At 33.6% G+C, this 22,299-nt stretch overlaps 2 protein-coding genes across 6 annotated transcripts in view; one reads left to right on the top strand and one right to left on the bottom strand.

Moving 5' to 3' along the window:
• Positions 1–22,299, bottom strand: part of moody (G-protein coupled receptor moody) — a 101,984-nt gene that overhangs the window by 819 nt on the left and 78,866 nt on the right. The window contains exon 9 of one of the 4 annotated variants that reach the window (XM_077426852.1): positions 21,259–22,202. The exons of 2 other annotated variants lie outside the window; for them this stretch is intronic. In XM_077426852.1, the coding sequence (XP_077282978.1) occupies positions 22,138–22,202 (65 nt within the window). In that variant the 3' untranslated portion in view covers positions 21,259–22,137. Of the gene's footprint in view, positions 1–21,258; positions 22,203–22,299 lie in introns of those variants that run through there. One more of the 4 variants, XM_077426853.1, reaches the window with a different exon arrangement.
• Positions 16,803–21,258, top strand: LOC143908983 (juvenile hormone esterase-like). Of its 2 annotated transcripts, XM_077426847.1 has the most exons (5): positions 16,803–16,853; positions 19,018–19,169; positions 19,243–20,549; positions 20,628–20,860; positions 21,043–21,258. In XM_077426847.1, the coding sequence occupies exons 2-4, from the start codon at positions 19,035–19,037 to the stop codon at positions 20,851–20,853; spliced, it is 1,668 nt and encodes a 555-aa protein (XP_077282973.1). In that variant the 5' UTR covers positions 16,803–16,853; positions 19,018–19,034; the 3' UTR covers positions 20,854–20,860; positions 21,043–21,258. The 2 variants fall into 2 exon arrangements, with proteins under 2 accessions (XP_077282973.1, XP_077282972.1); XM_077426846.1 differs by having other exon boundaries at positions 20,628–21,258.

Raw genomic sequence — 22,299 nt, 5'->3', positions numbered from 1 at the left:
ATATCATAGCGTGTATTGAAATGTGATTTTGTTTATGTGTTTTTCAGGTTATTTCAGGTGACGAGTATGCGCGTCTGTAGTGATAAATACATTTGGAAGTCTCCGATAGTGCGGGGGCGACAAAGGGACAGACGTGAAAGAAAAACCATCAATCATCGCCCGACTGAAATCTAGCACCGAATAGCTCAGATATCTAGTAAATGTACAAGAAAATGTTGAAATGCGTGCTATATAATGATAGTTTTCAGTTGAAAAGTGTGAAAGATGCTTTTCAGAGTGTATTACATTAAAAATTCAATGATTTTATTTGAATAGGCTACAATTTTTTTACGAAATATCTATATAGATTTTTATGTATACTGTTTATATTTTGTGTAAAGATATTTTTAAAATTCTAATAGGTCACTTTTTTTTGGTGCCATTACAAGTTGCCCCAAAGCGACATCTATATCTTTAAACTTGTATATATGTATATAAAATTGAAATTACATATGTCCTAAAAGTGGTGATAAATAGTAGGTTGGTTGCCAATTCGGGAGGAACCGTTTCATCAATGGAATCAGATAAATTGGCAAATTCTGATAGGAAACGATTGACTTGGAGTCACAAATTTTATTTATTTTATTTTTTTACATATATATATATATATATATATATATATATATATATATATATATATATATATATATATATATATATATATATATATATATATCAGGAAGGCCTGACAGGTAGACCCCAAGGCACCTTCCTAGTCAGTTAATCACAAACATTGCAGCATTTTTATTACATAAATCATTGTATTTTGAGAGGCTCAAGAACACGTAATTAACAATTAATGGATTAATTAATCCATTGAGACATCTATGGATTTAGGCTTGTGCATAAATTTTTACATATTGTACATAAATCAAATTCAGATATTTGTCAATTTGAGGAACCGTTTGAATGAAAATCAGATAAATTGGCAAACTCTGATAAGAGACGATCGACTTGGAGTCACAGATATCCAAGTTTAACCAGCAGTATTAAAGATTAGCACGAGATCGAACCCGGAACCTCTCGGTGTTAAACATAAACGCAACCACCGAGCCATACTGCTGACTCGGTGTCTTGAGTCTTACCAGCAGCACTGCAGAAATACTCCAAATAAACTATTTTCAATCGATGTCAAACCAGAGCTCGGAGTTTAGCATTAACGCAACCATCGAGATATACTACTGGCTGTTTTTAAATGTATAAACTGAATAGTGACCAATAAATGTAAAATTCCTTATACATATATTATTGCATTGACGGAGGTTTATTTTGAAGGGAGAAACTATGCTCCTTTTAATAGTAAGTTAAAATACGCCATTGTGAAATAAAATCACACTTGGGAAAGTGTGTTGCAAATTTTAACCTATTTAGAGTTAGTTAGTGATATATTCAAATTGGGTTTGGTGCAAACGATCGAAAAGCGCCAGACAGATTGAACCACAGATTAACTGGATGGCTGCTTTAAACGCAATTCTCGACTTCACGAATGAAAAATTGCACATCAGATGACGAGTAACCTTTCGATGTGCACAGATGCAATTATCAAAATGGTAAGTATTGAAATTGAGTTGGATCTTTCTGGCGAGTTTTTAATAATTTAATAAGGAAAAATTCGGAACTAATGTATCAGAAGCACAGAACGTATACAAGGTAGGTGTATGTTGGGACTTCGGGTAGATTTCACTAAGTGTAAGTGCGAGCAGTGCGCACGCATAAGGTACACGTGTCGTTAATCTGTGGTTCAGTCTGTCTGGCGCTTTTCGATCGTTTGCACCGCATCGATGTACCTTGTGTGAGAAAAGTACATACTGCGTGAAACTATTGTCAAAATTGAAAAAGAGGACATTATTTTTTTTTTACTATACAAGTCGCTGAATTACGAGACACTTAAAAACTCTGAAATTAACGAGACATCTATGAATTGTACATACATTTTATTGTACATTAATCATACTCAAATAGTGGTGACATAGTAGGTAGAAAGGTTTTTAGCCAATTTAATCGGGAACCGTTTCAACAATGAAATCAGAGAAAATTGGCAAACTCTGATAGGAAACGATCGACCTAGAGTCACAAATATCCAGGTCTGACCAGCAGCACTACAGACATACTCAGAAAAAATCATTTCAATCAAGGTCAGCTCATGGGATCGAACCCGGTGCCTCTCGACGCTAAACAGAAGCTCAAGAGGGCTGTACACCCGAAACCTTAATTTTGTTACCGTTCCTTTCTTCGATATATATATATTAAGTGTATGTATATATTGAGTGAATGCGACAATATATATCAATATATATATTGAGTGAATGCGACAGTTGCGCTTCGACCAGATAAAACGTATTTGAAATTGACAAAATCGAGGTTTCGTATTCTACTATTTTCTCCTCCAAAACTGGACCAATTTTTAAAAAAATTTCATCATCGGTATGAGAAAGATACTTTCTGTGCATCTATCGGCGTATTTTTTTAAAATCGACCGTTAAATAAGCACGCTGGACTCGTTTCGTGGGTGTAAAAAAGAGGCGATTTTAAAGATGTTTGGCGGCTCCTAGCTCATATAAAAAATAATTAATCAAAAAAATAAAACGATAGATGCACCCCAATGGTGGATATCCATAGCAAATTAAAAAATAATTTGTCTAGTGCCATAATTGAGGAAGGGAGAAGTATAGTACGTTTGTATGGACAAGGCGCTGCTGTCCAGCCCTCTTAACGACCGAGCTATTCTGCTGGCTATTATAAGTATAATATAAAAAAAAGATAGAGAACAAAAGAATTGTGTTAAAAAAGAAAACATGTTCTCTTATAAAGAGACCTGTTGGCAACCCTACGTTTGAAAGCTTTGTATCAATTTTAGTACTGATTATTTGTTTTAATCTGATGCATCAGATTTTGCAGGCAATATATGCATATGCATAATACATATACATATGTATGTACAGTGGCGGACTGGGACTGAAATTAGTGCATGCCAGGAGTCAAAGGGGGCCCCCACCCAGGGTTAAAAAAATTTGTCCCCCCCCCCCATATAACAAAATTTTCTTCTTTCCATAACGCTAAAAATCAAGGGCAAAAAATAAATAAAATTTTCAAAAACAATTTTAGTTCAAAAACAAATTTAGGTACAAGAAAAATGGCAAAAGCAAAATAGATCCATAAATTACATTGTATATTTCGTTTTAATCCTTGTCATATAATGCATCATAAAAGAATGCGGCATAAAAGCGGCTTTTACTTTCAGAAAACAATCAGGGACGTCATTTCAGCTTTTTCTTGGGGGGACAGGCAAATATTGGTCAAATTGATTTTTTTTTCAAAAAATCTTTTTTATATCGGAATAAAAATGGAAAATATAAAATATGAAAAAATTAAGCTTATTTTTGAAAAAATAATTATAAAAAAATATTATGTAAAAATCCAAAAAAGCGCCGTAGGCGAAAATTTTTTTCCAAAAATCTTCACATGGTTAACAAAAATCGACCATCAAAATGTATCACTATATCAAAAAATATACGAACATTCGGAAAAATAAACGATACACATCTGTTTTTGAGACAAAATAAAGTAAAGGGGACCTTTCTAACGATTCGCTCCATGGGATGAACAATTTCTAAGAATGTTACTAATGGCATACCACTTAAAAACCAAAATATACTTGCTTCAAAATAATAAAATTTCGGGGGGCGAGTGCCCCCCCAAATTACGTCCCTGAAAACAAAAAATGCATAATATTTTCAATTAATGTTGATCGAAAATCAGGATTTTGGGGAGGGGGCCCCTATCCTATGTTTCTATATACATGGATTTGTCTAGATTAGGAATAGATTTAATATTCGGAAGCTGTTTAAAATTGTGTATTTAAATCTTACTATATCGTCGAAGTATAATCAAATGTTATTTTGAAAGTATGTATGAAGTAAATTTAAATCGCTGGTTGATGATGAATCGTCCTATCAAAATTGTTTTAAGCAATTCAGTTTATATTATTCAGGGAAATTTGTTTATTCCCATTTTTATTTCAGTAGGTAGTTGTTACATAGGTATTGGTATATGCATAATATTGAGGTTGGAAATGGGCCCGGTAAAAGGGCCCACGCAAATGTTGAAACTTACATTTCGAGCCTAATAAAAAAGTTAACCGATCCTTGGGCTGTTAAAGCAGGCATTAGTTGTTTGTGTATATCGTAAGAAATTTGTTTTGTTGAAATACCCAAACTCTAGGTCCCAAAGTGCAATATCCAATAAATTTTTACACACGTGAAATAGTTAAATTAAAAAGTTATTTAATTTTACTGAGGGCCCATATTTTCTAACGGATAGTGGGGCCCACATGCCATCGGGCATGTACGCTTGTATGGCCAGTCCGCCACTGTGTATGTAGATAAATTGAGACTGAGCGATTGACTCCATTGTACCGTATCGAATTCAAATTGATACATGGGAGTCTTCTAGCTGGGGGGGGATGTTTGATGTGTTTTTCTGGTGTGATTGATCGTCCGGCGTTGTGCCATCTATGTTCGTTTTCTCGACGATGCGGAAAAATCTTTCACACTTTCCGTTAGTTTTCCATTCGTTCTATACGCCCCCCGAAAACGTTATGAAAAATGACGAAGTCGCGTTAGGCGCCAATGGAAAATGTCTGAAAGCGATATTAAATGGTCCTGTTTGGTTATTTACTATGTACATTGTACATCAAAGGGTTAGAAAGGCGTCATTATTCACCGGAGAAAAGTCGAAGTACGTTTACTATTGACGCTGCGATGCTGTGGGCGCTTTGTGACGTTCTTAGGACCACTTCAGACGGAAAGGAAAATCGCACGAATTTTCGCATAAAGAATTTTCCATACATATAGAATCCCGCCTTGTTGACCGTCTGAGGTGGCTCTTGAAAGGGCAAACGGGCGTTGAAATCACTGACGGGTTAAATCTTTTATCAAAGAGGCTTCTCTATTTAAAATTATTTCATTGAAAGTATAATATAATAAAAACTAAAATATTAAGGGTTAAATTAATAACCTTTCTACATCATATACATATGTAGGATTTGATGTGTAAAGGTCTGTTCATACTTAACAGCACTGCACGGCTTCACCACTACACGACTCCGTTTCCAATATGTCATTTTATTACATTTCTACACGTCGCGGTCACGTCACGCTTACAGCACTTTGGCCGAGTGCAAGGCAAAATCGGCTTACTTATACATTACAGGCCATGACGATACGGCGCAATATTGCTTACGTCGTATTGTCGAGTACTTACTATATGAACGCATACACGTGCATTCGTAGCTACGCGTAAGAATACAAGTCAGCAAAAATGTTTCGGCGTTTATCGAACGAAAAATTATGTATAATCGCGTTGTTGTTGGAAGAAGGAGCTCAAGAAGGCAATAAAAAAGCACGGAGGCGTTTTGATGTGCATCCCATGTTAAAAAATAGAAAAACTGAAGGAGAGTTTTGGACACTGTATAAGAAGCTTGTGGATGATGGACAATTTTTTTTTAAATATTTCCGTAAAAACCATGTCGAAAGATTGAACAGCTGTCGACTGTCACTATCGATAATTGGTCCAAAACAGCAAAGCGGCAGACTCATGGCACGTAATTCGCGTATATATTTCCACGATGGCCAAAAAAACGGATACGATACGTTGACGGATGTTGCTGTAAGGTATGAATAGGAAATGTCGGGTACTGCTGTAAGCCTGCCGTGGCGTAAACGTGACGGTTGAAATGAACATACCCATACAAAATGTACCAAAGAATACTTTTCGTACGGCTGGATACCTGCTGAAGTCGGTTCGTGCCGACTAGGTATGAACAGACCTTAAATGGTTATAATAAGAGAATATCAAACAGTTGTTACACATGAGTGTTAATTATTAAGAGTTGGTACCCCAGACACCGATTGATGTGCGGGCCACTGTGATTGGTCGGAGTAGTAGCGAGTTAGTCAGTGCACCATGTTTGGTGCGATGGAGTTCTGGATTTGAATGTATCGATATATGTACATCGAATAAAAGATTTGCCGTATAAAGTCTTTTTTAATTTCTCCCTCTTCACGATCTTCCCTTACATGAATTCCCACACATATGTATGTATAGGAATTCCAAAACTACCGACATTCGTCACTACCGGTACTACTGGAAAAAACTTGTATCTACCAGTTTTGGTTTATTTAAGCATTTAGTTCAATAAAATTTAATTAATCTAATATATAATTTCGAAAGACACTTTGTATATATATATATACATACATATATATATATATATATATATATATATATATATATATATATATATATATATATATATATATATATATATATTTGTAACTGTCGTTGGGAACTTGGTCAACAGGTAAGTTACTACGACGATATATTTACTTTTCGATTGAAATAAATTCACTCCCGGCACCGAAGGCTCTAGGGGGGAGGCGCCGGATTCTGGTATACATATAATTTCAAAAGAGACTTTATATATGTATGTTTGTTCGTGACAGTCAATTTAATAAAAAAACAAATAAATTTATATAAAATAAAGCTATTCAAATAAATTTTACTATAAGATTAGTCATGTTTAAGGGGTTTATATTACAAATACCGAGCGAAGCCGGATAAAACCACTAGTTACCAATAAAATATGAACTAATCAATTGTAAAAAAAGTGGGTGCCACTTTGGTATGCGGTATACCTTGACGTTTTTACTTTAATATGCGGTCTCACTGTCTCAGTTCTCGCGTGTGACAGTGAGGCTGAATAATACCGACCGTTACAAGCTAATCTTAAATGAATAGGGCCAACCCTAACTTAACCTAACCTAACCTGGCCTTAAATAAATAGGTGTTGGCTGCTAAGATATGTTTATTTTTGTGAAAATATTGATGAAATAAAACTTAAAAAAACATATCTTAGTAGCCAACATCTATTTATTTAAGGGTCAGATTTGGTTAAGTTAAGTTAGGTTGGCCCTAACAACGTTTTCTTCTAAATATAAAACGATTGAACTACTAATATAAAATTGAAATTATGATATTTCGGTACTACAATTAGTCTATTTTGTTCTACCGACAGTACTGAAGGCCGAATTTTCACCAAAAACTGGTAAAACCGGTTTCGGTAGTACCGGAATTGGAATCCCTAATTAAGTGCAGTACATATGTACATATAATAGTTTACTTTCATTTTCAATTAGGGTACTTTTAAAAATATATGTAAACTACCTGTTTTTATTGGAACTACCTTATATTTAATGTTGATGCTATTTCTATTTTGTATATAATCAGGTTTCTCAATCTTTTTCAATTACGAGCCATCTAACAAAATATTTGCCAGTACATTTTATGTACAGCATTTTATGTGTAGTATTATAAAGTTAATTCATAATATATATTTATTTATATCTAATATATATATATATATATATATATATATATATATATATATATATATATATATATATATATATATATATATATATATATATATATATATATATATATATATATATATATATATATATATATATATTAGATATAAATAAATAATATTATATCGTGTGCTATCGTTGTGTCTGGACGTGTTAAATCGTTCGCATTCTACCATGGAGGATATTGTTACTATAAGCCAGAGAATACTCGCGGACCTTTCAAAAAAAGGATCTGGTGCCAATGTCCTTACCAAGGACAGGGTGCGATACATCAGCGACGAAATTAAAAATATAGTATCCATCGCACGCGTCGCTTTTAATAACCTGGCCTCGCTAAAAATCGCTGTGGAGTCCCTCCAGACTATCCACACTGATGTCGGTGAAATAAAGAGGATGATGTGTCGTCCCTTTCCAGCAGCTCTGGCTCCAGCTGTTTTTGTTGAACCTACAACTCTGCAATCGGGCGAGGTAACATTACGAGAACTCTCCACACTGTCAACTGAATGTAACAATACTACAGTACATAAACAAACACCTGTCAGATGCCCGTATGACGTTATAGCGGCATCCTCTACCGTTTCACCTCCGCCTTATTCAGCTTCAACTTCACTCGCGTCTGCTTTAGCTTCAGCATCTACTCCTGGGTGTGCTACTGTTTCTGCTTCTACTGTTTCTGTTTCTGCTTCTACTGTTTCTGTTTCTGCTTCTCCTCCTTCTCCTATAAAACCTGCGAAATCTTACAGTCAGGTCGCAGCGCTATCTTCTACTGCTTCACCTCTGCCATCTTCATCTTCAACTACACTTACATCAGCTTCTGCTTCAACGTGTTCCTGTCTCTTGTGCTCCTCAAGTTCCTGTCTCTTGTGCTCCTGCTTCTGCTTCTACTGTAGATCCTTCAAATTCGTTCAATCAGGTCGCTGGGACTTCTTCCGGGAGACTGCCATACACTCGTGGATCTGGAGCACCTGATAAAACTTTACAGGTGGCCACTATTCCGAAATTGAAGAATGTACACGTTTTTAATTTGGCAAATAACTGCACTTGTGATACTGTGAAACAGTTCATATTAAATAAAATTAAAAATAAAAGAATCAACGTTTCTCAGGTTGCTAAAACTGACATGTGCTCGTCATTTAAAATTAGTGTAGATACTGAAACTTTTAATATAATTATCAATCCTGAATTTTGGCCTATAGGTACTGGCATAAGAGAATGGTTATTTCTCAAAAAAATCTCTTCGAAACCGATTGCCCAAACCCGTGACCCGTAACATTAAACTTTATTATCAAAATGTGCGGGGTTTAAATACAAAACTCAAGGAATTCTACAACAACGCCGCTTCTAGATCTATTGACGTCCTTGCTATTACTGAAACATGGCTAAACTCATCTGTACATGATGCCGAAGTACTTGACAGCAGTTTCAATATATATCGCCATGATAGATCTGCCAGAGGTGGTGGTGTTCTTCTAGCAGTTAAAAATACAAATATTATTTCGGTTGAAAGACTTAGTCATCTTGAGGACATTCATGAATGTGTATGGCTAAAACTAAGATTTGTTAACATTCCTTTTTTTATATACATATGTACTATTTATTTTCCACCAAGATCTCCACCAAATATTTATAAGCGATTTTTTGATTTAATTATATCTAATTATTCACATTTTAGTAATGGTCGCATTTTTATATCTGGAGATTTTAATCTGAATTCTTCTAACTGTTTTCCTGATGACCTTAATTTTTTTATATCTTTATTCAACTTAAAACAAATTAATACTATTCGAAACTATTTTAATAATTCCATGTTGGATTTTCTATTAACAAATTTAGATTGTCAGAATATTATTATTTCAAATTCAGTTGATTCCTTGGTTCCTGAAGACAGCTATCATCCTGCTCTTGATATTCATTTAAAATTAACTATAACTTATTCCTCACTTCGTTTAATAAATAACTGTCTTAATACCTCTGTCCTAAATGGATGGTTATTTACAAATGTTGATTTCAAATATTTAAATGATATTCTTTGTAATTGTCAATGGGAGCGAGTTTATGAGTGCAAAGATGTTAATTTGGCCCTCTCTAATTTCTATGACATTATATATTCTATTTTTAATGATTGTTTTCGGTTGAAAGGATTAGTGACGAGTAAAAGGATTTATCCGCCTTGGTTTACTAAAGAAATTATTAATCTCTTAAAAAGTAAATATCAAACACATAAACTCTGGAAGAAATCGAGCAATCCTCTTATCTTAAATAATTTCCGTATTTTACGTACGGAAATTAAGAAATTAATTAATAATGCATATAATGTTTATGTAGCTGATTGTGAAAGTTCCATAGTTAAAAACCCTAAGAAATTCTGGAACTTCATCAATTCTAAACGTGTAAATCGTGTAAAGTCGACCATTATGTACAATGATTCTGGATTGTTAGAGGGTGATCAAAACATTGCTAATGGATTTGCCGACTTTTTTAAATCAGTTTTCAATAATCCTACTGATTCCATGGAACCTACCAATGACTCGGAATTTATTTTCCCCACTTTAGCGATTAATCATCTTGACTCTTCCGATCTGAAATATGGCTTTCTAAAGTTAAAAATTATTTATTCTTCCGGTCCTGACTCCATCCCTAATTACATCCTAAAAGGATGTGAGGTTAGTCTCTTAGAACCTTTAAAATTCATTTTTAATTTAATTCTAAGGAACTCTTCATTCCCCAATTTATGGAAATGCTCTAAAGTAACTCCTATTCATAAGAAGGACGATAAATCTTGTGTAAGGAACTACAGACCAATAACTATCTTGTCAGCGCCAGCCAAAATGTTTGAGGTAATATTACACAGATACATTTTTAATCACTTTCAAAGTATGCTCATTGATCAGCAGCATGGCTTTCGTCCGGCCAGATCACCCATTACCAACTTGTTATGTTTCTCTAATGACATAACCAGCACTTTGGATTGTAATAATCAAATGGATGTAATATATACTGATTTTGAGAAGGCGTTTGATAAAGTTGATCATAAAATTTTGGTTAGTAAATTAAGTTTTATTGGATTTACTTATAATCTTGTTGGTCTTTTTATTTCTTATTTACAGGATCGACGTCAATTCGTTAAGTTTGGGAGTTGCTTTTCTTATGAGTATGTTGCCACTTCTGGGATTCCCCAAGGATCAAATCTTGGCCCTTTATTATTCCTAATATTTATCAACGATATTCAATCTTCTATTCACCATTCTAAATTTTTATTATATGCGGATGACTTAAAAATCTATAAGAGAATAATTGATTTACCTGACGCTCTTTATTTGCAAGAGGATTTGAATTCTATTTATGAATGGGCTAATGTTAATAAACTTCCCTTCAATATCCTAAAGTGTCGGGTCATTTCTTACTCTCGTTCTCGTTCTCCTATTAAATATCCGTATAAATTTCATGATTCTCTTCTTCAGAGAGAATTATTTATATCTGATCTGGGAATAGTCTTCGAAAATAGTTGGAGTTTCAACATTCACATTGAGAATATCTGTGATAGGGCAACAAAAATCCTTGGATTCGTAATCCGTAATTCGTCTGAACTAGGGCTCACTGCCATTCGTCTCTTATATTGTACATTAGTTCGCAGTGTGCTCGAGTTTGGCTCCATTATATGGTCTCCCTATCAACTTCGTTACTCTCTAATGTTGGAACGAGTCCAAAGGAAATTCCTTAGATTTTTATATCTGAAAACATTTGGATTTTATCCATATCTGTTCCCTAGTGCCTTTGTCTTGGGATCTTTGGGTTTCAACTCCCTGGCAAAGAGAAGAGATTTATTTCTTGGGAAACATTTCGTAAAATTACTTAGAGGAGAGATTCACAATCCCACTATCCTGGAGAAACTAAAATTCTGGGCCCCGGAAAATCGTAGAGTTTTAAGAAAACATGATATATTTTTACCAATTAGGGCTAAATCAAACGTGCTCATGAACTCCCCCCTCTCGAGAGCTATTCGACTCCTTAACTTACTGGCACAATACTTGGACCTATTCGATGCCAGTTATGTTGAGTTGGTGGAACACATCCTAAATAGCACGATATAAATTTTTCAATCTTATTTCTTTGTTTTTATTTTGTGTACATATTTTTTACTTGATTTTTATTATTTTTTTATGATGTTTTTTTTATTTATGATTTTTATTATTTTCTTATGTTTTTTTTTTATTTATGATTTTTATTATTTTTTTTTATGATGTTTTTTTTGTAATTTTTATGATTTTTATTATTTGTATTAAAATCACATTGACGCTTTGGGGCAACCTGTCAAGTCTCTGTGGTATTGATTTTTTAAAATAAAATAAAAATAAAATAATATATATATATATATATATATATATATATATATATATATATATCATCATCATCATCATTTACAGCCATTCGCCATCCACTGCTGGATGAAGGCCTCTCCAACACGCTTCCACTCGTCTCTGTTTTGCGCAACACTCATCCATCTCATTCCGCACATTTTCCTAATTTCGTTCACCCATCTTCCTTGCGGTCTTCCTTTTACTCTTTTGCCTTCTCTCGGGTACCATTCAAGCACTTCTTTTGTCCACCTTTCGTCCATCCTCCTAGCTACGTGACCCGCCCATTGCCATTTCAATCTCTTCACTCTATCCACTATGTCCACTACCCTTGTCATATTTCTCACCCACGTGTTCCGCTTCCTGTCTTTCCTCGTTATGCCAAGCATACAGCGTTCCATACTTCTTTGAGTGCATTGGATTTTATTTTGCATCTTGGCGTTCAGTGTCCAAGTTTCACATCCATACGTCATCACTGGCAAAACGCATTGATCAAAGATCCTTTTCTTCAGGCAGAGTGGCATTTTTGATTTAAAAACAGCATTCATCCGTCCAAATGCACTCCACCCCAATTTCATACGTCTCTTTATCTCTTCATTTTTACTACCAGACATGTCAATTATTTGACCTAAATATAAATAATTATTTACTACTTCTACTGGTTTATCATCTAAGGGGATGCTATCAGGCATGCAATAACTATTGAACATTAGTTTAGTCTTATCTACGTTAATTTTTAATCCTACTTTTCTACTTTCCCTGTCCAGCTGTGTTAGTCTGATAAGTAGGTCAGCTGAATCACGAGCTACTAAAACTATATCGTCTGCGAACCGAAGGTGACTCAAAAAGCGACCATTGATGCTTACTCCGGCTGTATCCCAATCCAATTTCCTGAAAACTCCCTCAAGCACCGCATTGAATAACTTGGGCGAGATTGTATCTCCTTGTCTTACTCCTTTTCCTATGCTAAATCTATCTGTACCTGAAAAAATTTTAACTGAAGCTGTGGCATTCTTATATATTGTAGCTAACAGTCCCACATAGGGTTCCGGCACTCCCTGTGTTTTTAGAGCGTTAAGTACTGCATTATGACTAACTGTATCGAAGGCTTTCTCATAATCGACGAAACCTAGGCACAGTGGCCGTTGATATTCGTTGGCGCGCTCGATTAGTTCGCCAACTACTTGGAGGTGGTCCATTGTGCTGAAATTTGCCCTAAACCCTGCCTGCTCTATAGGTTGGTTCTCGTCGAGGATATTCTTCAGCCTTTCTGTAATAACCTTCGTGAAGAGCTTGTAGACCGCTGAAAGTAGACTAATGGGTCGGTAGTTCTTGATATCGCTTTTGTCGCCTTTTTTGTGTATTAAAATGATAGTTGCGTTATTCCATCCTTCTGGTATAGCTTGGTTCTGGATGCATTTGCTGAAAAGCCTAGCTAAGATATTAATTAGGGGGGGGCCGCCACATTTTAGTAAGTCGATGGGAATATTATCTTCCCCTGGGGTTTTACCATTCTTTGCAGTTTTTAGCGCGGCCTCTACTTCGCTAGGCAATACTGCAGGAACCCTTTGGCCGTGTGTCGATTCCAGAGTGGGGAATTGGCCGTTGTCGTTCTCGTATAGTTTTGCATAGAACGTGTAAACTCTGTCTATGATTTCTTCTCTATTCCTAATTATTACTCCGCTCTCTGATCTGATTGCGATCATTTGGTTTTTGCCTAAGAAAAGATCCTGTTTGCACTTTTTCAGGCTACGGTTATTCTTAATGGTATTTTCTATTAGCTTGCTGTTAAAATCCCTGACATCCCTGACTATTCTCTTCTTAATTTCCTTATTTACTAGATTGTATTCTTGCTTATTATTATCCCTATCTAAATTCCTTTTATGCTTAATATATATATATATATATATATATATATATATATATATATATATATATATATATATATATATATATATATATATATATATATATATATATATATATATATTAACATAGATATATACCAGGAACGCCTAACACGTAAACCCCAAATCACTCTTCTGGCCAATTACTAACAATGCAGCATTTTTATTACACAAGTCGCTGAATTACGAGACACCCAAAAACTCGAAATTAACAAGACGTCTATGAATTTTAAACTTTTTATTTCTATTTTTTTACTAAATTTTATTGTACATAAATCATACTCAAATAGTGGTGACATAGTGGGTAAGATGGGTTTCTAGCCAATTTTATGGAGGAACCGTTTCAACAATGAAATCAGATAAATTGGCAAACTCTGATAGGAAACGATCGACTAGGAGCCACAAATATTCAAGTCTGACAAGCAGCATTAAAGATTAGCACGGGATCGAACCCGGTAACCTCTCGGTGCTAAACATAAACGCAACCACCGAGCTATACTGCTGGCTATAAACACAAATACCTGATTATCAGCAATGCAAGTCTGTAGTTTTTAAATTATAGCTACCAAATTTTGAAAACTACATCATGGTACTTACATACGTCAAATTAATATGTAATTTTTCTAAAATGTTATATATGTAATATTTCCGTTTATGATTTGGCTAGCTATAAATTACAAATTTAAATAAACCATTATGTAATCTAATGTAAATATTGAAATTTCATATTTATCCAATAATTGGTTTTTGAATTGTATAAAACTTCATATTACGACAAATTTAAATCGGACATTGTTCGATAAGCATATTTTAAATTTATTATCACACTGTTATTCTATGCGTGAAACAAAACGACACCAATTATTGTCATGTTGAATAATAATAAAACTCTTTATAAGTTTTTAAATTATATAAAAATTCATAAAAATGGCTATGCATATTTGAATTCGAAATCTTTTTCAAGAAAATATTAATACATATATTTTTATATTACTCTGAAATGAAATATCGTTTATTCCACATTGAAGATATTTAATAACACGTCTCGCATGAGAAATTTGTACGCGTCTCTAAAAAAGTTTCCCTCTCGGAAAATGTATCGCATTATGCCTAACACCTTTCGTACAGGGAAATCTTACAATATAACATGTACATACATATGTATATATGTACATATGTAAATATATGTATTAATATGTAGCCAGCAGCATGGCTTGGTGGTTGGGCTTTTGCCTAGCACCGAGAGGCGCCGGGTTCGATCCCGTGAGTTGACCTCGATGGAAAATAATTTATTCCGAGTATATTATTTGTAATGCTGCTGGTCAGACTTGGATATTTGTGACACCAAGTCGATCGTTTCCTATCAGAGTTTGCCAATTTTTCTGATTTCATTGTTGAAGCTAAAACCATCCTACCTACTATGTCACCACTATTTGAGTATGATTTATGTACACTTAAATCTATAGACAAAATTCATAGTTGTCTCGTTAATTTAGAGTTTTCATAGTCTCGTCATTCAGCGACTTGTGTAATACAAATGCTGCATTGTTTGTAATTGGCCAGGAAGGCGCATTGGGGTTTACCTGTTAAGCCTTCCTGGTATATATGTATTAATATGTACATATATTAATTACCAGCAGCAGGGACTAGTGGTTAGCATTTTTTGCTGTGGTCAGTGGGTTGTGAGTTCGAGTCACAACGGTTGCTGCTGGCCAGACCTTGGTTTGTAACCAGGTCGCTCGTTTCTTATCAGAGTTTACCATTTTTTCTGATTTCCATTCTAACGATTCCTGCAAAATTGGCTTTCCCTTCCCATTTCTCTCGCGAAATCTTGAGTTATTGTGTTATATCTCAGGTTTCGCCAGGTTTCTCTACATACATATGTAGATGTCTCTGTGGATGTTGTGATCTACTATATAAAACACTAAAGTTTGTTCGTATATGTACATATGTATTTAAATACCTACGTATTTTTCGTCAACAGTCTATTGTTCTGACGTCATCGAACAAATAATTCGCTTTTTTCCGATTCAAATGATTCGAAGTTCTCGGGGGCTTAGGCACCGAGGGCGAAGCCCTAGGACTGCGCCCCCTAGGGGGTGCAGACCCCAGGGGTGTACATATATTCTTTTATAAGAGACTTACTATATATGTATGTTTGTTTGTTCGTGACAGTCAATTTATTAAAAAAAACAAAAGAGTATTCAAATAAATTTATATAAAATAAAATAATTCAAATGAATTTAATAAAATGTTAACTATTAGATTAGTCATGTTTAAGCGGTTTATATTACAAATACCGAGCGAAGCCGAGTAATAAAGCTAGTTGTATATAAATTCGTATTTTTACATGAAAATGTTATTGACGTATTGTATACGACGTTTATTGATCGTATTGTATACAATGTTTGCAATGTCTGACCATTTCGGTCTGACATTGCAAACTTGTCTGACCAGTTTCGAATTATGTATTAAAATATATAATTGGCTTTCCCTTCCCATTTCTCTCGCGAAATCTTAAGTTATTGTGTTATATCTCAGGTTTAGCCAGGTTTCTCTATATATACATATGTCTCTGTGGATGTTTATTGTATATAAATTCGTATTTTTACATGAAAATGTTATTACGTATTGTGTACGATGTTTATTGATCGTATTGTATACGATGTTTGCAAAGTCTGACCATAGATGTCATGTATGGCTTCGATAATTTATTGCGTATTAATCTGTTTAACGCACTTGTCGCTTTGAAGCAATCTGTTAGGTGAGTGTGCATGATTAATTGATGTAATAAAATAATTGAAAATTTTTATGTACATATTTATGTGAGATTCATCAAACGATTCGCGTTATCGACGTGTCTTAGCTTGATATTAATGCGATTTTATGGCATAAATAATTTCGTTACAAATGATTTAATCATCTACACACACATTCAACAACACAACGCTTATCTTAAAACATCTTGTAGGTGTGTGTGTGTGTGTGTGTGTGTGTGTGTGTGTGCGTAGCCATTATCGCACTGTCAGGTTAAATTTATTCAGTTATCGCACAGGTACCGTATGATATCATTTAGTTGTTTATAATTTGCTACGGTGTACGGTCTTGTTTTCAACTTTTCGGTGATACTTTATTATATATTACATGTTGTCTGTCATATTCTGAAATTTTTACTGGATTTACAATTCATTTTGATAGTGTTATCTGTGAATTTTGCGGTTGCGGTGTATTGAATTTGACGATAGAAAGATTGTAGATTATGACGTCGATTTTAATCGGCCTCGTATTCATGTGTTGAATCCAATGTTGCATCGATAGAATTTATCGAACACAATTCAGGTCTAATATTGAATTAGTGCGATGATTCACTGTGAAATATATGTACTATATCTGTATTGTATATTGGTATGCATATTTTCGCAGTATCAATTTATATATTTTATTGATTATTTCAAAAGGTTCAACTTGTTACGCCATTTTGATAAAAACAAATGTTTTCAGCAGCAATACGATTTTAATTCGAAACATTTGAATTTTTATTCTGTTTCAAATGATTATACATAGTTTGTTTTAAATTTAAGCTTTCAAGAGAATTTTTTCACCCAGTTTTTACTTTATCTATGTATGTACGTAGGAACAATAGATACAGTTTTGTGATTATGCGAATATTCGAACTTGAGATTTGAACTCGGAATGGATCATCGATCACGTTTTCATGATCTAGAAAAAATGTGTCAATGTATTTTGGCGATTTTTGAACACCACTAGTCCTATCGAACTGAATCTTAGTATCTGTTACTGAAATTCTTATCGTTACGGCGTGAATTTTTTTCAAGTTTTTAAGTTTACCGGAAATGGTACCTCGCCTTATACATACATAGGTGTCCTCTTTTTTTTTAAATGATAGAAATTATAAATTTTATACCTTAATATTTTTTTAACTGAACCGGAAGTAGTACTTTTACTCTAGAGAATCGAGTTTTTTACGTTTTCTTAGAAATATTTTGGTTTGTTGAAATGAAATTTCAAATCTAGAAGTTTAAGATTAATACCAAGTTATGTACAAAATTTGGTAAGCATCCGTCAGCCGGAAGTGGCAGTTTACTCCTGTTCGATTTTTCTACCACTATTTTTTTCGACCCCTTAGCCAGCAGCATAGCTCGGACGTTAAGCTTCTGCTTAACGTCAAGAAGGTGCCGGGTTCTATCCCTGAATGAAAATGAATTTTTCAGAGTATGCTGTTGGTCAGACCTGGATTTGTGACTCCAGGTTGATCGTTTCCTATCAGAGTTTGCCAATTTTCTCTGATTTCATTGTTGAAACGGTTCCCGGAAAAAAAAATTGGCTAAAAATCCTTCCTACCTACTATGTCACCACTATTTGAAATTTGATGGATGTACAATAAGAATTTATGTACAATTCATAGATGTCTCGTTAATTTGCGAGTTTTTTCAGTGTCTCGCAATTCAACGAATTATAATAAAAAATGCTGCATTTGTATTTGTAATTGGCCAGGAAGGCGCATTGGGATTTTCCTGTAAGGCCTTCCTGGTATATATGTAAAATAAAAAAAAAAAAAAAAAAAAAAAAATGTGTGCGCTTCACATAAAAATTCAAGTATAATTCTTGTATCAATGTGATGAAAAAAATAAAAAAATCACTAAATTTTATAAACCAGTAGTGAGATTTTTCCCTGTTATAAAAGCCAAAAATACCTCTGAACGTATCAAGCTGAAAATTTAAATTTGTATTCTTTATGTACTAACTTAGAGTTGATAAGGTTTTGGTCAGAATTCGTAAGCCGAAAGTAGTATATTTTCTTGATATTAAATTTGTATAATATTTATTATATAATTATATATATATATATATATATATATATATATATATATATATATATATATATATATATATATATATATATATATATATATATATATATATATATATATATATATATATATATATATATATATATATATATATATATATATATATATAAATTTATTATATATTATATAAATTTGTATAATAGTGATTCTAAGTAATAAAAAAATTTGAACAAAATCTGATAGCCTTGTGTAAGTTTTTCTACATTTCCGCTCAATTTGTATCGAAAATGTTCTCATAACCGGTATGTTTGAAAGTGTTTGTATGTTTAATTATCGAATTTTTCTAATAATTACCTTCGTATATTCCTCAAATACATAGATAAAGTCATGGGTTGGTCACACCCGGATTTTTTGTATTAAAAACGAATATTAACTCTTCATAATTGCATTTTAGATTTTAATTGAAAGAAAATGCCTGAACTTCGACTGAAAGTCGAACAGGGTGAGTTGGAGGGATGCGTCGAAGTCACCGAAGATGGATTTGAATTCAACTGCTATCACCACATACCGTTTGCTAAGCCACCACTGGGAGATTTAAGATTTAGGGTACAATCCACTACAAAATTTACAGCGAACGCTAATTAAAACTCTACCATAAATGTTAAAAAAATATTTCCAGGATCCTCAACCTCCGGAGGATTGGGTCGGCGTACGAGATGCCAAAGTCGAAGGACCAGCAAACGCACAAATGGATACGATGCTCACGCAAGACTTTACCGGATCAGAGGACAGTTTGCATCTCAGCGTCTATGTACCATCTTCAGCTAATGAAAATTCGAAGCTTGTAGTCATGGTATTCATACACGGCGGTGCATTTAGGATGGGATCTAACAGCAAAATGATATACGGAGCCGATCGCCTAGTCAAAAAGGATGTGATTTTGGTAACCACCAACTATAGACTGGGTGCTTTGGGATTTCTATGCATGAACAATGAAGATGTTCCAGGCAATGCCGGGCTAAAAGATCAAGTTTTCGCTTTGAGATGGGTTCAAAGGAACATTGCCAAGTTTGGAGGAGATTCTGAAAACGTGACCATATTTGGCGAAAGTGCTGGAGCAGCTTCAGTTCAATATTTGATGATGTCACCGATGGCTAAAGGATTGTTCGCTAGAGCCATATTGCAATCTGGAAGTTGCTTAAGCGGTTGGGCGAGACAGAAAAATCCCACAAGGAATGTACTTGAATTTTCAAGGGATTTGGGATTCAAGCCGAACAATTTAAAAGATGCTATACAATACCTGAGAAATGTTTCAGTCAAGGATTTGATCGCAGCTACCCACATTCCTTTTGACGTTTCATTGAATTTCAGCTTCTTGCCAATTGTTGAGAAGCGAATAAACGGCGTTGAAGGCTTTTTAAATAGCGATCCTATAGAATTGATGAAATCCGGCGACTTCAACACTGTTCCATGCATTAATGGATTGAATTCGCAAGAAGGAGTAGTATTCATGATGAAAAATATAATAAAAACCACTGATTTCAGCAAGGTGAAGGATTTGAGTGAGGTCAGAGTCGATTTGAAGACTATGGTCAAAGAGATGGTCACGACGCGAGATGAGAATAAGCTCACTGAATTGGTGCGTAACATTAAACAGTTCTATTTACCCAGAGGGAAACCTTTCATGGAAGGCTGTATCAACTTATTGTCAGACATACATTTCATAAAAGACATAGATTATTCCATCAACTTGATGAAAGATCATTCTGTAGTATACATGTACAATTTTTCATATAATGGAATAGCCAATGCCTTCCGAAGTCTCACAAACTATCCATACACCGAAGCAGCACATGCAGATGAATTGACATATATTTTCCAACCCAATTTGACTATTCCAGGGATGCCAGCGCTTGAAATGAGTGCTGAAGACAAGATTGTCTCAGATCGATTAACAACGATGTGGACAAACTTTGCCAAATTTGAGTAAGTTCATATCCGAATTTTTATAAAATTAGTGAAAATTCACACGATTCGAATGATACAATTGATTATTTATTATAGAAATCCCACTCCCGCATTGTCCAATGTTATAACTGAACTCTGGAGGCCAGTATCAATGGACGAATTCAACTGTTTGAATATTTCGAACGACCTGAAGATGTGTAAGGAGCCGTACGCCGAACGTACCAAATTTTGGCATGATTTGCTGCGAGCGAACGATAATCCCTCATCAAAAGACAGTTTCAATTCGAAATTAAGCTTTTGGAATAAAGTACACAAACCTTAATAATAATGTAAATTGAATTTTATCGTTTTATTTATCGTATCTTCGTGTGTCGAGCGATATAATTGTTGTATTGAAATTATGTACATTTTTCAGCGTCCGTTATTGTTTAAGAATATTGATTTTATTGATTATATATTATACAGATATATTTTACTAATAAATAAAATAATCTAGACATTTCGTTTTAAGCCCACATTACTTATCGTCAACTGGAAATCAAAATTCTGGGAAAAGATAATTTCCGACCGCAGTGTGGTTTTTTATCATTAAAATTTGACACGTTGAACACGATACGGTATGAAATGTATTCAAATGGATAAATAGTTATTAAATTATAATAAAAACTTGTTTCATATAATTGTATTAATTAATTGATGGTACAAAATTTAATATTAAAAAATTATCAAAACTTTACTTCCTTTTATTTCATGAACGTTAACATTATTTTTACACTTTTTGCGATACATTCTTTACGATATGTAAATTATTCACGATATCTTAAATATTTTCACTTTTACCAATTATTTTGTATGTAGTTATTCTCTATTTCTGAAATGACATTATAATCTAATAATGATAAAATTGACATTTATGTATTTACTTTTGAATACACATTAATTTACAGAACTAGATAGAAATATTAAATACTAGTAGTTTTACCTGGCTTCGCTCGGTATTTGTAATATAGTAAACCGCTTAAACATGGCCAATCTAATAGTAAACATTTTATTAAATTTATTTGAATAGTTTAATTTTATTTAAATTTTTTTGAATATTCATTTGTTTTTCTACGACCCAACAATAGTTACATTAAAAGTATCTTACCCGGCTTCGCTCAGTGATTGTAATATAAATAGCTTAAACAAGGTGAATCTAATAGTAAATATATTTTTGTTTATTTATTAAATTTATTTGAATTGAAAAAAAAATAATACTCGACCATATCGAATCGTCGTCATAGAAAATTTGATATGTTTTTCGATTACCAACAAAGCTTACATACATACATACAAAGTCTCTTTCGAAGTTATATATTAGACTAGTGTTTTTACCGAGCTTCGCTCGGTATTTGTAATATAAACCGCCTTAACACGGCTAATCTAATCTAACAGTAAACATTTTATTAAATTTATTTGAATAGTTTTTTTTTATTTAAATTTATTTCAATATTCATTTGTTTTTCTATGAACCAACAATAGTTACAAAGTCTCTTTCGAAATTATATATTAGATTATATAAATCTATTTACATATATAAAAATCAATGTCTGTCTCGAATAGGCTCCTAAACCAAAGAACCGATTACGACGAAACTTTCAGGACTTGTTGTATCCATGTCCGGAAAGATTACTGTGAAAAAAAAGGGAAAAAATCTCTTAATAATAATAATATTCGTAATTACGATTTTATCGACGCGAAAGTATGAAGCGCCAGTGTGTAGTTAAGG

The sequence above is a fragment of the Arctopsyche grandis genome, chromosome 3 (assembly GCF_051622035.1).
Source record: "Arctopsyche grandis isolate Sample6627 chromosome 3, ASM5162203v2, whole genome shotgun sequence".
NCBI classification, from domain to species: Eukaryota; Metazoa; Arthropoda; class Insecta; order Trichoptera; family Hydropsychidae; genus Arctopsyche; species Arctopsyche grandis.
This window is presented reverse-complemented; position numbering and strand designations above follow the sequence as displayed.

What these genes read in the sequence shown, in the direction of transcription:
- LOC143908983 (XM_077426847.1), top strand. Translation starts at nt 19,035, where the DNA reads ATGCCTGAACTTCGACTGAAAGTCGAACAGGGTGAGTTGGAGGGATGC. An exon ending in TGGGAGATTTAAGATTTAGG is followed by an intron (nt 19,170 to 19,242) that starts GTACAATCCACT and finishes AAATATTTCCAG; the next exon opens with GATCCTCAACCTCCGGAGGA. An exon ending in ACAAACTTTGCCAAATTTGA is followed by an intron (nt 20,550 to 20,627) that starts GTAAGTTCATAT and finishes TATTTATTATAG; the next exon opens with AAATCCCACTCCCGCATTGT.